Source organism: Monodelphis domestica, chromosome 3, assembly GCF_027887165.1.
Source record: "Monodelphis domestica isolate mMonDom1 chromosome 3, mMonDom1.pri, whole genome shotgun sequence".
In the NCBI taxonomy this organism is placed as follows: Eukaryota; Metazoa; Chordata; class Mammalia; order Didelphimorphia; family Didelphidae; genus Monodelphis; species Monodelphis domestica.
This window is the reverse complement of record NC_077229.1, coordinates 289,763,361-289,781,654: the sequence shown is the minus strand read 5'-3', so window position 1 is coordinate 289,781,654 and position 18,294 is coordinate 289,763,361. Positions and strand designations below refer to the sequence as shown.

Sequence of the window (18,294 nt, the reverse complement as noted above, 5' to 3'; positions counted from 1 at the left end):
AACAAATGGGGGTAAATTTATATGTCACAAAGAAGCTCATGGCGGGAGGGGGGAGAACATCGATACACTGGAAGGGTAAAGAGGTCGGAGATAGGAAATATTCAACTCTTACGTACTTTGAAACTGACCCAAAGAGGGAAGAACAATCCAATCCATTGGGGAAGAGAATAGATTTGCGCCCTATAGAGGAGTAGAAGGGTAAAAAACAGACTGGTGGGGAGGGAAGCAGTACAAGGGAGGGAGAGGGTGGGGGGGGAATTTTTAAAAAGACTACAGGGGAAAATAAGGGAGGGAATTAGAAGGGAGGGGGGTAGAAAGGGAAATACAAGGGGGACTGATTTAAAGTAAATCACTGGACTAAAAGGTAGAGCTGAAGAAGAAAGGTTAGAATTAGGGAAGGATATCAAAATGCCAGGGAGTCCACAAGTGACAGTCATAACATTGAACGTGAATGGGATGAACTCACCCATAAAACGTAAACAAATAGAAGAATGGATTAGAATCCAAAACCCTACCATATGTTGTCTCCAAGAAACACACATGAGGCGGGTAGACACCCACAAGGTCAGAATTAAAGGATGGAGTAAGACCTTCTGGGCCTCAAGTGACAGAAAGAAGGCAGGAGTGGCAATCATGATATCTGATAAAGCCAAAGCAAAAATAGACCTGATCAAAAGGGATAGGGAAGGTTATTATATTTTGTTAAAAGGGACTTTAGATAATGAGGAAATATCACTAATCAACATATATGCACCAAATAATATAGCACCCAAATTTCTAATGGAGAAACTAGGAGAATTGAAGGAAGAAATAGACAGTAAAACCATATTAGTGGGAGACTTAAACCAACCATTATCAAATTTAGATAAATCAAATCAAAAAATAAATAAGAAAGAGGTAAAAGAAGTGAATGAAATCTTAGAAAAATTAGAATTAATAGACATATGGAGAAAAATAAATCGGGATAAAAAGGAATACACCTTCTTCTCAGCACCACATGGCACATTCACAAAGATTGACCATACATTAGGTCACAGAAACATGGCACACAAATGCAGAAAAGCAGAAATAATAAATGCAGCCTTTTCAGACCACAAGGCAATAAAAATAACGATCAGTAATGGTACATGGAAAACCAAATCAAAAACTAATTGGAAACTAAACAATATGATACTCCAAAATCGTTTAGTTAGAGAAGAAATCATAGAAACAATTAATAATTTCATCGAGGAAAATGACAATGGCGAGACATCCTTTCAAACCTTTTGGGATGCAGCCAAAGCAGTAATCAGAGGTAAATTCATATCCCTGAGTGCATATATTAACAAACTAGGGAGAGCAGAGATCAATCAATTGGAAATGCAAATAAAAAAACTCGAAAGTGACCAAATTAAAAACCCCCAGCAGAAAACCAAACTAGAAATCCTAAAAATTAAGGGAGAAATTAATAAAATTGAAAGTGATAGAACTATTGATTTAATAAATAAGACAAGAAGCTGGTACTTTGAAAAAACAAACAAAATAGACAAAGTACTGGTCAATCTAATTAAAAAAAGGAAGGAAGAAAAGCAAATTAAGAGCATCAAAGATGAAAAGGGGGACATCACCTCTGAGGAAGAGGAAATTAAGGCAATCATTAGAAATTACTTTGCCCAATTATATGGCAATAAATATACCAATTTAAGTGATATGGATGAATATATACAAAAATACAAACTGCCTAGACTAACAGAAGAGGAAATAGAATTCTTAAATAATCCCATATCAGAAAATGAAATCCACCAAGCCATCAAAGAACTTCCTAAGAAAAAATCCCCAGGGCCTGATGGATTCACCAGTGAATTCTATCAAACATTCAGAGAACAGTTAATCCCAATACTATACAAACTATTTGACATAATAAGCAAAGAGGGAGTTCTACCAAACTCCTTTTATGACACAAACATGGTACTGATTCCAAAACCAGGCAGGTCAAAAACAGAGAAAGAAAACTATAGACCAATCTCCCTAATGAATATAGATGCAAAAATCTTAAATAGGATACTAGCAAAAAGACTTCAGCAAGTGATCAGAAGGGTCATCCACCATGATCAAGTAGGATTTATACCAGGGATGCAGGGCTGGTTCAATATTAGGAAAACCATCCACATAATTGACCACATTAACAAGCAAACCAACAAGAACCACATGATTATCTCAATAGATGCAGAAAAAGCCTTTGATAAAATACAACACCCATTCCTATTAAAAACACTAGAAAGCATAGGAATAGAAGGGTCATTCCTAAAAATAATAAACAGTATATATCTAAAACCATCAGCTAATATCATTTGCAATGGGGAGAAACTAGATGCATTCCCAATAAGATCAGGAGTGAAACAAGGATGCCCATTATCACCTCTATTATTTGACATCGTACTAGAAACACTAGCAGTAGCAATTAGAGAAGAAAAAGAAATTGAAGGCATCAAAATAGGCAAGGAGGAGACCAAGTTATCACTTTTTGCAGATGACATGATGGTCTACTTAAAGAATCCTAGAGATTCAACCAAAAAGCTAATTGAAATAATCAACAACTTTAGCAAAGTTGCAGGATACAAAATAAACCCACATAAGTCATCAGCTTTTCTATATATCTCCAACACAGCTCAGCAGCAAAAACTAGAAAGAGAAATCCCATTCAAAATCACCTTAGACAAAATAAAATACCTAGGAATCTACCTACCAAGACAAACACAGGAACTATATGAACACAACTACAAAACACTCGCCACACAACTAAAACTAGACTTGAGCAATTGGAAAAACATTAACTGCTCATGGGTAGGACGAGCCAACATAATAAAAATGACTATCCTGCCCAAACTTATTTATCTATTTAGTGCCATACCCATGGAACTCCCAAAAAATTTCTTTACTGATTTGGAAAAAAGCATAACAAAGTTCATTTGGAATAACAAAAGATCAAGGATATCCAGGGAAATAATGAAAAAAAACACTAATGAGGGGGGCCTAGCAGTCCCAGACCTCAAACTATATTACAAAGCAGCAGTCATCAAAACAATTTGGTACTGGCTAAGAGACAGAAAGGAGGATCAGTGGAATAGACTGGGGGAAAGCGACCTCAGCCAGATAGTATACGATAAACCCAAAGATCCCAGGTCTTGGTACAAAAATTCACTATTTGATAAGAACTGCTGGGAAAATTGGAAGACAGTGTGGGAGAGACTAGGAATAGATCAACACCTCACACCCTACACCAAGATAAATTCAAAATGGGTGAAAGACTTAAACATAAAGAAGGAAACCATAAGTAAATTGGGTAAACACAGAATAGTATACATGTCAGACCTTTGGGAAGGGAAAGACTTTAAAACCAAGCAAGACATAGAGAGAATCACAAAATGTAAAATAAATAATTTCGACTACATCAAATTAAAAGGCTTTTGTACAAACAAAAGCAATGTAACTAAAATCAGAAGGAAAACAACAAGTTGGGAAAAAATCTTCATAAAAACTCTGACAAAGGTTTAATTACTCAAATTTATAAAGAGCTAAATCAATTGTACAAAAAATCAAGCCATTCCCCAATTGATAAATGGGCAAGGGACATGGATAGACAGTTTTCAGATAAAGAAATCAAAACTATTAACAAGCACATGAAGAAGTGCTCCACATCTCTTATAATCAGAGAGATGCAAATCAAAACAACTCTGAGGTATCACCTCACACCTAGCAGATTGGCTAACATGATAGCAAAGGAAAGTAATGAATGCTGGAGGGGATGTGGCAAAGTAGGGACACTAATTCATTGCTGGTGGAGTTGTGAACTGATCCAGCCATTCTGGAGGGCAATTTGGAACTATGCACAAAGGGCGATAAAAGAATGTCTACCCTTTGATCCAGCCATAGCACTGCTGGGTTTGTACCCCAAAGAGATAATGGACAAAAAGACTTGTACAAAAATATTCATAGCTGCGCTCTTTGTGGTGGCCAAAAATTGGAAAATGAGGGGATGCCCATCAATTGGGGAATGGCTGAGCAAATTGTGGTATATGTTGGTGATGGAATACTATTGTGCTCAAAGGAATAATAAAGTGGAGGATTTCCATGTGAACTGGAACAACCTCCAGGAAGTGATGCAGAGCGAGAGGAGCAGAACCAGGAGAACATTGTACACAGAGACAAACACACTGTGGTATCATCGAACGTAATGGACTTCTCCATTAGTGGTGGTGTAATGTCCCTGCACAATCTGCAGGGATCAAGGAGAAAAAAACACTATCCAAAAGCAGAGGACAAACTGAGGGAATAGAAACACCAAGGAAAAGCAACTGCCTGACTACAATGGCTGAGGGGACATGACAGAGGAAAGACTCGGAGCGAACACTCTGATGCAAATACTAACAACATGGCAATGGGTTCAAGTCAAGAACACATATGATACCAGTGGAATCACACGTCGGCCACGGGGGGTGGGAGGGAGGAAAAGAAAATGATCTTTGTCTTTAATGAAAAATGCATGGAAATGATCAAATAAAATACTATAAAAAAAGAAAAAAAAAGAATCTGAGGCAGAGGTTAGGTGACTTGCTCAGGGTCACATAGCAAAGAAGTGTCTGAGTCTAGATTTGATCTCAAGTAAATTTTCCCAACTCCAGGTCCAATACTACATTCACTGTATCACGTAGGCCCCAACAAAATAATTTCCTTTATAATCCCATAGATTTTATTTACTTAAATGCATTATTCTGAAGAGTTCATAAGCTTCACCACTGCCAAAAAAAAAATCACTCAGACTTAAATTTTGCCCAACAACAAAAGCATTTTGCAGATAGCATTATTGTTATGCTTTCTTCTTTATCTTCATGCTTTCACTCATAACAATTAAGGTAAGAAAAGGTGTTACTGATGACTGAAGAAGAGTAATGATGTTTATTAAAATCTCTTCATTTTTTAAACAGGTTTTGACATTACTATGAGATTTTAAGATATACTTCTTAAAGGAAAAAAACTCAATATTTAAAAAATTTTCATTTTTCAAATATATCTTCTCTATCTCACCTTCAAAGTCACATTTTAACTTATTTAATTAGCATGTGATATCCTTTAAGCTTAAATTAAAAAAATTTTTAATAAAAAATTAAATTTCTGTTATTAAAATTATTTTGGTTATAAGAGAGACATAAAATTAGGAAATTCTTCATGACAAGAGTGTGTGGGTTGTGGTAAAGAACCATGCTACAAAATAAAATTATTTTTCAAAAGGATGAAAAGTAGCCCTATTTTCTTGAGTCAAAAAAGCCTCATATCCCAAGATTAACTAAGGAAAATTGGTGCCCAAACCACAAATTTTCCTGTGCACCACAGAGGGAAGTGGAACAATGTGCCAGGAACTATAGATATCAATCTCTAACATAACTATTTTTAGAGGAAAAGTCCAATGAGAGTGGTTTTGAAAGTTTCATTTAAAAAAACTCAACTTAAAACTTATAGTGGTTGATGTAAGAAATGAATTGTGGGTGGTCCAAGGGAAATAAAGACAGGAGAGCACTAGGACCTTGGTTGCTCACTGAAATTCCTATATAGTATCACTCCAAATCATTTGGGCAGGCAAGAACAGCAATAAAGACCTCCCTCATAGATACTCATAGTACTGCCCCCAGAACTAATCAATGATTATTAGATCTATCTGAAATAATTTGTGTTGTAAGTTTTGGTAAAGGTAGATGATTAGGGCACTCAACCATCCTATCTCCACCATATCCTGTATCCCTGTGGAAATTTTATGTGTTATTCAAAATTTGCAAGATGAGTTTATAGAAAGTTATTAGAGATCAGTATGGGATAGAAAATGAGTGGTGACATCTGCATTTATATTATGCCTTAATACTTACAAATAATTTTGTTTATATTATCTCATTTGGTTCTCATAATAACCCTGTGGTATTAAATGACATTTTGTGTGCAAAGCATTTTGCAAATAAAAGTGGCATTATTACTTTGATTCCCATTTTTCAGATGAGAACTGAGAGACATGACTTGCTCATGGTCACACAGCAAGAAAGTATCCAAGGTAAAAAAAAAGAAAGAAAAAGAAAGTATCCAAGGCAGGACTGGTACCCAAGTCTCTCCTAACTGAGTCCAGATCTCTTTTTATTCAAACACACTTCCTATCACCAGAAGCATTTTTGAACATTAAACTACTATTTTCCCAACAATGAATTTGTTCCCTTTTGTTTTTTTGGCTTTTCTTTGTGTCCCTGGTACTAAGCACAGTGCCTGGCACAAAATGCAAACATAACAAATGTTTACTTGTTTTTAGACAATTCTGAGAAAAACACTGGATCAGAGATTTAGAGCCACAAAGTACTAATTAACTCCTTTTTTACAAATGAAAATGGAAACCAGAAGGATAAAGTAACTTGCCAAAGAGTCAAAATCAATTAATAAACATGTATTAAGTACCTACTATGTGCTTGGCAATGTGCTAAGTTGTGGGAATACAAAGAGGCAATAGAGCCATAAAGGTAATCCAAATACAGTATTGTTTTCCATTATATTAGGTTGTTAATGAAGGCAGTTCCATACACAAACAATTATATCAATGCCTTTCACCTGGTGTGAGAGTCAAAAGGTAGTAGACTTTTCCTCTTAAGAAGTCTTCTGACCATTTGTAAAAACTGCTATAGAAGGGATCCTTGTTTATATCTGGTTTGAACTATCAGCCTTCTGTTTCAAGGACAGAATTTCCTTTTCAATTCTTAAGATTCAGTTCAACTATATACAAGGGATAACTATAACTAACTAAGGAAAGGTCATCCTCAAGCATGGTCTTCCTATAGGAAGAAGACTGTTACAAACTAGACCCTTTAAGTTATGCCAACAAATGTGGAGGGAGAATATTATCTTGGAAAAGATGACTACTCTATAAACTCTTAAATTTCATGCTTTGCTCATTTTATTAGCAAAAGTCCCTTTGGAAAAATTTCAATCTTCCCTTACCTGAAAGAAAAAAAAAAAGAACCAAATGTCACTCCTGGAGAATGAGTTGAAATGAAAGGGGTTCCAGAGGTCAGAGAAATGGCAATGGCAAGTACTGACACGACCAAGATAGAGTGCATTTAATTACTTTTTTTTTTCATATTTTCTTATACTAGACAAACTGGTTTGCAATCCTGTAGATACATTCTATATCTTACACCTACTCCTTTACAAAGCAAGTATATAATACCAGTAACTATTTTGACATAAACTGCAAAATAGAAACATATATGTGCACATTTATGTATATGTATTTTTCCCCTCCTCCAAGTAAAATTTAAGTTCCTTAAGAGGTTTATTTTTTATCTTTGTATTCTTCAGCCCTAACACTTCTCTTAATGGGTTTTGTGAAGATGAATTAGATGAATTAAGAAAAATAAGTTTCCGGGCAGTAGAGTTAAACTCAAACAGAAAGAGATCCCTACAGGTTGCATATTGATTTTTTAAAACCGCAAATTAACATTCTCTATGTTGTAGAGTATTTTTTTTGTTAAACATTTCTCAATTACATCTTAATCTGGTTCTAGTTTCATGCAAACCTTTGGTAGGCTGCTGACAAGTTTGAAATGTCTGGTTTAGGACATTATTTCACAAAGTTATCCCTCCCTTAATTTTTGTATACAACAAGGAAGTTATTTGAAACTGTAACATTTGGTGCCTTTGCTGGGGAATGACCTTCCTGAGACTCTCCTTCAAAGAACTATGTCCTTGCTTGTTTTACTTTGTTGTTTCTCTTCTAGTTTTTCCCCTTTCTCCTTTAGTACTGCCTCTATGTGACTTCATGAAGTTGGGGTTGATCATGAAGTAAGCTGGGGTTGATCATGATTAGTCCTAAAGTCATTTAAATGGTGGAAGATCCACTGATCCACTACTTAAGAATCTTGCCATCAAGGGGTGAAGTGATAGGAGCAATATCCTAAATAAACCTCCCCTGTGCAAATTAGGCTAGATTTTACTTAAAAGATATTGAGACATGCCTTGAGATTGGTTTGGCACAAAGGAAGTCACTTTCTAAATGTCAGAGAACCAAACAATCCAGGGAGCTGGTGGGACCCTCATATACTTTGCTAATGAATAATGATGGCATCTGAATCCTCTGCTGCTACAGATAAATAAATCTCCCTTATTGATTGTTGATTTACCAACTCATCTTGTTCTGATATTGAACTTAACTTACTAAGGGACAGACTTGTGTCAAGCTGAGACCAGAGGATCCTAACAAAGTGAAACCAAAAATTGGTATTGCTTCCCTGAGATCCTAGATCTGCCAATTTGAGAGCAAGTTGGAATAAGGTGACCCAGGCCAGAGTGAAAAGATGCCCATATGCCTATTACAAAGGAACTATATAATGAGACACACATAGATACATTAAAATAATAGGAATAGGAACAAGAATACACAGAAAGAAGTCTTTTATCTCTTGATAATGAATATTTTTAGTTTGTAAAAAGGGACAGCCTTCCTGTGCTTTCTTAAGAACAATAACATAATTCCCAGATTTAAGGAACTTTTCTAATTGTCTTGTACAAAGCAGATGCAAATATTGAGCTAATTCAATTGAAAAAAAGTACAAATTCTTTGGAACAGAGAAAAAGTATTCTATTCTAGTAAAGAATATGAGAGTAAGAACAGATGCTGATGTGTTGGGTAACAATCACTCCTTTAATCTACACATTTCTTGGAATGGCTAGTCCTTTCCTTATCTTCTTGTCTGGAAACCCTATAGTTTGCAATACTTCTCTATATGGGCCAGGCATTATGCTAAGTGCTGGGAATATAAAAAAGGAAGAAGATAGGCCCTACCCTCAGTGAGCTCAGAGTCTAATGAAGGAGAAAGTGTGCAAAGAAATATAAACAAAGTAAGCTCTACAGAGGATAAATAGGGAATAATTAATGGAAGAAAAGTACTAGAATTAAAAAGGATTTGGGAAGGGTTCCTAGAGGTGACATTTTAGTTGAGACTTAAAGGAAGTCAGAGTAATCAGTAGTTAAATGTGGAGGAAGGAAATCATTCCAGTCATAGGGGACCAGCCAGGGAAAATATCCAGAACATTTTTCAAGAGACAAAATGTTATGTTCATGGAACAGCTAAGAGGTCAGTGTCACTGGATTAAAGAGTCTGTGATAAGAAATAAGGTGAAAGGAGACAGGAAAGGTAGGAAGGGGATAGGTTACAAGGTCTTTGAATGCCAAACACAGCATTTTGTATTTGCTCCTAAAGTTTTAAGTAGGAGTTGGAAGGAGCAGAATGATATATGATGGCACCTGCATTTGTAGGAAAATCTTGCTTTCTCTCCTCTCCCTCCCCCCCCTCACTCCCTATCAAAATCATAAAGAAATCCACTGGAAATTGAAGAGATATCCATCAAATGGGAAATGGCTACACAAGTTGTGTGGTGGAATATTACTGTGCTTTAAGAAATGACAAACAGGTTGCTTTCAGAAAAGTCTGAAAAGATTTACATGCATTGATGCAAACGGAAGTAAGCAAAACCAAGAGAACATTGAGCATAATAACAGCAATATCTTATGATGACCACCTGTGAATGACTTGGCTATTCTCAGTATTCTAAGACAATTCCAAAAGACTTATGACAAAAAATAGTAACTATCCTCAGATAAAAAACTGATGGAGCCTGAATGCAGATTGAAGCAAATTTTATTTTTTACTTTTATTTTTTCTTGGTATGCTTTTTATTTTTTGTCTGTTTTCTTTCACAACATGACTAATACAGAAATATATGCATGACTGTACACATATAACCTATATTGAATTGCCCAACTTCTCAATGGGGGGAGGGGATGAGAGATATGGAAGGAGGGGAAAGAATTTGGAATTCAAAATATTTTTAAATGATTGTTAAAAATTGTTTTTACAGGAAGCAGCTGGGTAGGTCAGTGAATTGAGAGCCAGACCTAGAGACAGGAGGTCCTAGGTTCAAAATCTAGCCTCAGATACTTCCCAGCTGTGTGAACTTGGGAAAGTCACTTAACCCGCATTGCCTAGCCCTTACTACTCTTCTGCCTTGGAACCAATACACAGTATTGATTCCAAGATGGAAAGTAAGGGTTTAAATAATTGTTTTTATACGTAATTGGAAAAAAAATTTTTTTAAAGAAAATCATAGAAAATGATAAGAAAAGTTATATTTCATAGCATGAGAAATATAATCTAAATGGATCACAGTAGGATGGACTACAATAAACTCTTAAAATAGTTCTCCTTACTTTCTTTTGCACTCTTGGAGGCCTTTGCTTTGCCTTCTATTAGTGTGTGAATTGCAGCTGATGAAATGTCATTCTGACTACTGCCAGATGGCCCCAGAACTAAAAAGCTACCTTCAGTTTTCTCTAGGCAGTTGTGCACCCTGAGAAGCTGCTTAACCATATGTAATTGATATCTCAACAAAGATCTTTATCCATACACTTCAAGCCATCTGACAGCATTTTTCCATTTCTAAAAAGGGAAAAAAATCAGCTTCCTGGGCCAAGGAAAACAAATAACCAAATGAATAACATTTCATTAAGTTAACAACAAATCTGCCAAAAAGTATAAAATCAGGAGCCTGTTATAAGAGTTAGTCCTAAAGAGCAATTCTTAAACTCTTAAATTCTTTGAGTGAATCGTTATTTTTACTAAGAGTCCTACAGACTGAAGAATGGGATATGTGATCTTTATCAGTTTTTTCCTTATTTTTAATAAAGAATGCTTTAGAATACTCAAGCCCCCCACTACAGTACTGCTTCATCCCTGAAAGTTATTAGGCTTAATAACAAGCAGACCACTGTTTGATCTGCGCTGGATGAAGATTGTACTTTCTCCAGTTTCTCTATAATTACTTAAAGAATCACCATTTTAAAAATAAAGGGAATAGTTGATGTTGTTTTCTACATGTGAAGCAAAATGAGATAAAAAAAACCCCCAAGAACTCCTTTGTTTCCTTGTCAACAGTAAATTTGGTAATTTAAAAACATGCTACTCATACATGGTCACATATCACACAAAATTGGCAAAAATATTGAAGGCAAGCATCTACCTTAACAGTAGGTTGTCCATTTAAAATAGCAAATGTGTGAGCAAACTCCTGAGATGTGTTCATATTCAGTAAGCAACTCTCTAACATACATGAATCTCTGAGCAAAATACCTTATAAAATTGAAAACATTTTCTTTGGGTGACATAGATCTATACTTATATTGACATAAATGGTCATGGGTTGTCAACATAGATATATCAAGTGATTCACCTAAATTACTCTTTGATCTCTGGAGCTTAACTTGTAAAATTTGAACAGTTTACTTTCCTTAGACTGTGAGTCTGATCCCTATTAACATGAGAGGTAGCTGAGGAGCCAGAGTTGAATTGAGCAAAATATATACAGTATAACTTAGAAAGAGGATTAAAAATGAATGAATACTACACTTTGTGCCTTATAAGCATTAGGACTGATTGTATTCCTACTGTTTCTTCAAACAGGAAATGAATTACTTCTTTCAACAAATCTTTGAGAAAACATCCCCCTAAAAACCTGCCCAGTTTTAAAAAGAAAAACTCTGAACCAAAATAGAATAAATACAGAATTGAAGTCTCTTTTTTATAATCCTGCTCCAGGCAATTGCATTATGCTCAACCAGCTAAGAGCTCACTTTGGGTCTTGCTATTTGTAGACTTCAGAACTACTTTCTTTGCCTAAAACTCCTGCCTCCTTGGTTCCTTTGATGGTACAGAAAATGTCAACAAATATTGTAGTCACCTGAATACATGTATATATGTGTTTGTGTGTACATTTTTTTTTTCATTTTAGTTCTTCTCTTTCACCCCATAAAAACAGTGGTTCACTTATATGTGGTACTTTTTAAGATTTATAAAACAATTCTTATAACTTTTCTTATTTGATACTCATGATAATCCTGTGAAATAAATGCTACTATTATCTTCTTTTTATAGTAGAAACTAAAATTCAGTAATTTGCCCAAGGTTAGCCAGCTAGTATTAAGAGACAAGGTTTGAACCTAGGTCTTTCTACTTCCACATCAAGCATCATCCACTGTCATGCTGTTTCTCCATAAAAGGAATGGGAGAAATAGAAAAGTATGGTGACAGATGGTGATCTTCTGATCTATACAATCCCTTATTTTTTTCAACACATATTTGTATGCTTATTTTGGAATGATAATTTCAACATTGCTTTAGGTAGCTATGTATAGTGAAAATATTACTTAGTTGGACCTACCAAAGCACACCAAGAAATAATTGTTCAGTACCAACTAGATTCTGAGAAAACATAATGCTAAACAGTAATTTACAAATACTAAATAAGACATAGCCCTTTACCTTATGGAGTACTCTCCTTGAAAATGGATATATTTTAAAAGTTTTCAAAGAGACTAATGTAGATTATTTCTTTTATATGTATTGTCCTCCACTATTAGTGAGTCACATAACATTTAAATACCTCTATGTACCAAGTTTTGTGTACCAAGTTTTAGGGACAGAAATTTTAAAAAGATATGTCATGGCCCTCTAGAAACTTATAATTTAATGAGGGAAGAAGGGAAGGTATTGAACACAAGGATAGGATGAGTAAGTTCAAAGTAATGCAGCCAATGGGAAATGAAGAATGAGTGACCTGGACATCCTCCATTTAATGGATGCTTTGGGAAGACTTCTTCACTATACCTTCAATCAGAATGGCAGAGGTGGTACCTAAAGTACTGATGAATGAATGTGAGTAACAAAACTGGAACAATCTTTTAAGATGTTGAGGTTCCTTACAGCATGATGGTAGAGTAAGAAGGAACACTGCTGGGTGAGTGAATTATGTTATTAGAATGTAAGATCCTTTATTTCAAGAACTGTCTTTTTTTTTGGGGGGGGGGGTCTACTGTATGCCCATAACTTAGCACAATATTTGACATACAGTAAGCACTTACTTTAGCCTTTTTCACTCAACCATTTATTCTTTCATACACCTCATTTAAGTCTCAGAAAAATCCAGGAACCGGCTTCCCTAGATTTGGATATTATTATAAGTATTATTATACTAATTTTCCAGATTAGAAAACTCAACTTCAAAGACTTTAAGATACTTTGTGCTTATTTATGTACCCAATACGTGTCACAGGAAGTATTCAAACTCATGTCTTCCTGATTCCAACACTATGCATCTTATCCACTGAGCCAAATACAAAGAACTAAAATGCAGAAATTTTCTGCTATACAAAAGTGCACTAAGTTACAGAGGGGGTCCCTAAGTCAAGTTTGTTAGTGCCACCTTTTAAAAGAAATGTTAATACTTTATTTGGAAAAGGCATGGGTTCCCTTCTATGAGAGCTATGGCTCTTTAATTCTAAAATTCAACTATCTTGCCGCTACATATGGAGGTCTGTGGACCAATTATTACCTCATTCCTTTAATTTCCTACAACTGCCTTTCTTTGCAAATACCCCCCAAGGCTGTAACAATAGGCAGTACACAAAAGAGGATTTGCTTAAATGAACAGGAAGCTGTCCAGAAAGGAGCAACATGGTTTGTTGCCAGAAATTAAAAAGGGACAGTTTACAAGTGTTTCAGTAAATAAACTACTGTTCTGGATAGCACTATTTCCCTTCTTCGTCTCCCCCAAAGAAATTCAAAGGGGAAGAAAATTTCCTACAGATTACTCTAAAGAAAAAGATGGGAAAACTAGTTTTAGTCATTTTGTCTGGTGTATATGAGTACATGTTTTATTTAACATGAAATTAAGAAACATGACTTTTGGCAGAAGGTATATAGAATCTAAGATTCAAAACAACTTTAGAGATCATTTAACCCAACCCCTTCAATGTATACAGAAAAATGAAACCTAGAAAGGCAATTTGCCTAAGATCACACAGGGAGCAAATAGCAGAGTTGGAATGGGAACCCATATCCTCCAAATTCAAGTGCACTATTCTTGTCACTATGCCATCACTGGCTCTAACAAACGTTTAAAGTAGAGTGGTCCCTCAAAAATTAACTTTATACTAAATCATCTAGCATAAAAATCTATTTCATACAGTGACAATTAGACCACCCAAGAAATCAGAGAGTGTAGACTTCTATTCCACTACTGTCTCCCTCATTATGTGTGACAGCAGTCTATCCTGGTTCAAATTTTGACTAGAAGAAATAGTTGAAGTATTCAGGTATGTGACAGCCAACCTTGATCATAGGTGGGAGAGGAAGGAAAATTCCACATATACAGCATTGTCTACAGGCTTATAACAGAAGAACTTAGACAACTTATATGGTGTTAGATGCAGAGAGGACTACCTGTCAACTATCCTGAGTATCATAAAGACTATCAAAAAGCACACCAGCATGAGAGCAATCATTTAGTTTAGGGTCTACAAAGAGTCTTTTGTTGTACTTAATAAAATTTATTGTCTTCACTTTAATGTTCAAATGAGTCTTTTATATTTAATTAAGAGTCATGGCAACTATCCTAACAGTTCCCTTCCCAAATCATCCTTTTTTATTTTTCATCTAGAACTAATCCACTAGAAATTCCATATCCCTTATCCTCAACTCACAAGAGGAAAATATTTCTACACTACAGGGAAAAATAGAATTTCTCAAAACAATATATATGTTTGTCTATCTCTCCTCCCACCAACTTCTCTTTAGTGCTTAAGATTTTGCATGAACATGCATTAAGCACTAATTTAGAAAGTTGACATTGAGAAAATATTTCCTTTACTAAATATATACCACTTTGAAATATATTCAACACACTATTATAATTGTATGCAAGTAGAATGCATAACAGAACAAGGTCACATATCTTGAAAGTCTTCACACTCACCTCCATTTTCTTCTCCATTACTGTTGTTTGCTTCAGCCATTTCGGTGCCATCTAATTCAGATTCACAGCCTAAATCCAATGTTCCATCAGCTGGGGATGAAGATTCTTCTTTCTATAGCATAAGGGAGAGAAATGGAAAAAATATAAATTAGCAATTTAAAATATCCATAATGTTTGAAAATATGTATAGTAAATTATCACAAGATAGGAATTTCAATGGTAATTATTTTCATCTGTCATTAGTTAGGTGAAATTTTTAAATAAAATGGAACAACTGATAAAGACTTCTGAAAAATTAAAAGGTTACCAATTTATAACACAAGAGCCTCTATCCTAATATACATATACATAGAGTGAATTTTTGTTTTGTTTTCCTCCTACTATCCCTCATTCTATGGGGGGGAAGGGGAAATATTTAAGATTTCAGTTTTAATTATTGAGCTACGTGCTACATATAGGAGAAACAAGTATGTAAACTCCTTTATTAAAAATTATTAAAAATTCAGTCATTCAAAAAATTCTAATAATGGCAAGAGTGAGGTAATCAGAAAATATGTGGATAACAGTCAGATGTATACTATTATATGAGGGCTTTTTAAAAAATTAAGATCTTGTTAAAATAATAATTTTAAATACTGTACATCAATGGTTAAGGAAAATTCTTGCTTTTTGAGCTTATTACAGTCACAATAATTTTGCTTTTTAAAAATATAGGCTACAAAAGCAATAATATTTTGCCAAAAAGAATTCTAATTAATGCAGATTTTAATGACAAAGAATCAATGGCACTGAAATAATTAAGTTTCAGGTATCTTCTGTTCCCTTTCAATTATCTCACTCTTATTATGAAGTCTGCAGATCTCTAATTAAATACTATTTCTCTTGGATCATACTATTTTCAAAAAAGCAACTGTAATATCTTTTCATAAATAACACTTCATCAAGAAATAAGTGGCCTATAAGCCAACATCCATGCACCCAGAATATGAAAAAATAAACATTCAAGGAACAATTGAATTTTTTGACCATAAGTCAGAAGTAAGAACATACTTTTCCTGAAAATAAAAAAGTGCTAATTCATTCTCATTATCAATTACTTTATAAGACATGAAAACAATGAGGTTTAAGGGTCATTGCCTGCTCATGACACTACTTTCTTCTCCATGAGGCTAATTTTGTTTACTATTCTATTTTCTGATAAATTAGTAAAATATATTCACAAATTAATGGATATAATGTGCAGAAGAATTCAACTTACTTTAAGAGCATAAAGTCCTGATTTTCCAGGGATTTTGAAGAATGTCCCATCCCCTACACGAGTGTTGGTATGAAGCATTGCATTCAGACAGGCTAATGGAGAAGTCCCACTAGAAAATAAAATTGTACAAAAATGAAGCAGTCTGAGATAGAATGTCTGTTGCAAAACTGTTCACTGTCTCTTTAAAAAAAATCATGCATGCCTTTTAAAATAGCCTTCCAACCCTGAAAACATCTACATTACAATAACAGGCCAGTTTCACCAAAGTTAATCAGATGCATCTGTCCTATAGGCTTCAGGCAAAAAGTCTGTGAATTATAATTATGCTTTTCTTCATACAGCAACCAGCATCACATTCTAAAGAAACCAAAGTCCAAACATTTATGTGAAATTACTTCACAAACACCATGAAGCCTCAGTTTTAAAATGTTACAGACAATTTGATGGCTGCACATGAATGATCAAAAACTACAAAGTTCAAGGGCAGCTGTACCCTATAGGATGAAAGGCAACAAAAGAATAATAAAAAAAATACTAAGGAAGAACTGATTTGAAATTACAAATATTTACATTACTTGAGAGGTAGCATTTTCTCACATGGTCTAGTTTCAATGACTGCGTACATTCTTGAACTAGAACCTCTAGTCTCAGTTACTAAGATATTTTAAAGAAGATCTTGAGAAGGAAACACATACTAAATAGTATCAGCTAAGAAAACTATCAGGTACAGAGGTCTAAATTAAATTGAATGATTTTTTTTAAAAAGTCATTCAGATATAATAGTAAATATAAAAATAGCTAAATCAAATCACACACTTAGAAAGCTTAATCCAAGTTCAAAAATGAATTTGTACTTCATATATATCAAAAGGAGCTAACATTCACATTCTCCCCTAAATATGCCTAGAAGAATATGATACAAGATAAATTTTGGTGGAGGGAGAGACAGCAGAGGAAATTAATAAACTATCTTTTCTAATTAGCTTCACACCCTCCTTCCTCTATATATTAAATGGGATGAGGGGTTGAAAACTAAGTAATGCTGATAAGGAAACATCTTTTAACTCTTCTTCAGAAGCTCAATGTTAAGAAATGTTCTGGAGGAGCAAAAAAACAAAAACAAAAACAAAAACAAACAAACAAACAAAAAACACCCAGGATCTATTGAGATTCCCAAGCACGTAACTGTACTTGTCAGTCAGGAAATACAACTTGGTACTGTACTTAAAAAGCTACCTATAAATAAAATTATCATCTTGCTACAGTAGTAGTAAGGATGGTCTCTGAAGATCACAACCTGGACAGAAAAAGCTTCAACCTATTCAAACAGGAACATCTCTGATATTAATACAGCATATGTTTGCATTCTGGTTAATAAAGTTTATACACAATATACTGAGACAGACACTCATTAAAATTATTTTTAGTGTGAGAATCTTTTCTATTCCCAGTTTAATCTGACTTCATTAAAGTTTGAGCTTGACAAGATAATATAATGGTGACAGCTAAACTGACTATTGCTAAAGCTTTTCATACATTAATTCATTTGAATCTCAAAAGAACACTATACAAAAAACAGCATTAGGAATTTGCCCAGAGTACAAATTAAGTTACTAATAAATGAAGCACAATATGTAGTAATTACACTTTATATTTATAGAGTGCTTCCCTCCATAATATACAAGTTTTTAACCTTCATCATTTTTTCTCAATCAAAAGATAATTTGCTGGTTATTTTAGAAAGGACCCGGGCAAACTTAAAAATGAAGTCATCTCTAGAAATGCCTTTCAATGGATAAATTCCATACAAGGAATGCCATGCAATATTTTACTTCACATCACAAAATAATTTTTCCCTCATTATATCTTTCAGGCAAAACCACATTCAACTTGAAGCTAGTGATAATGATTATGCCAGATTTTTGGAGTCTCAATATAGTGAAACTGTCAGAATTACAGGTTTTCAGTAGGAAGTTGGCAGGAAGATACTAACACTACAATTGGAACTGAATTCAATATATAAAAATGACAAGGTGCAGTGATGTTATTTTTAATATGGCTCAATAAAATAATTCACCTGCTTTGAAAACCTAATATATGTTGTACTTGACCTTGACTTGTAGTCATAACAGAAATTTTAGAAACTTAAACCTCAAGACCAATGA

At 34.4% G+C, this 18,294-nt stretch overlaps 1 protein-coding gene across 8 annotated transcripts in view; it reads right to left on the bottom strand.

Moving 5' to 3' along the window:
- The window catches only part of ASXL3 (ASXL transcriptional regulator 3), a 245,000-nt gene that overhangs the window by 113,550 nt on the left and 113,156 nt on the right, over nucleotides 1-18,294 (bottom strand). For all 8 annotated transcript variants that reach the window (XM_007487186.3, XM_007487187.3, XM_056823860.1 and 5 more), the window contains 2 exons: nucleotides 16,130-16,238; nucleotides 14,872-14,983 (listed from right to left, as the gene is read on the bottom strand). In XM_007487186.3, the coding sequence (XP_007487248.2) occupies nucleotides 14,872-14,983; nucleotides 16,130-16,238 (221 nt within the window). The remainder of the gene's footprint in view (nucleotides 1-14,871; nucleotides 14,984-16,129; nucleotides 16,239-18,294) is intronic.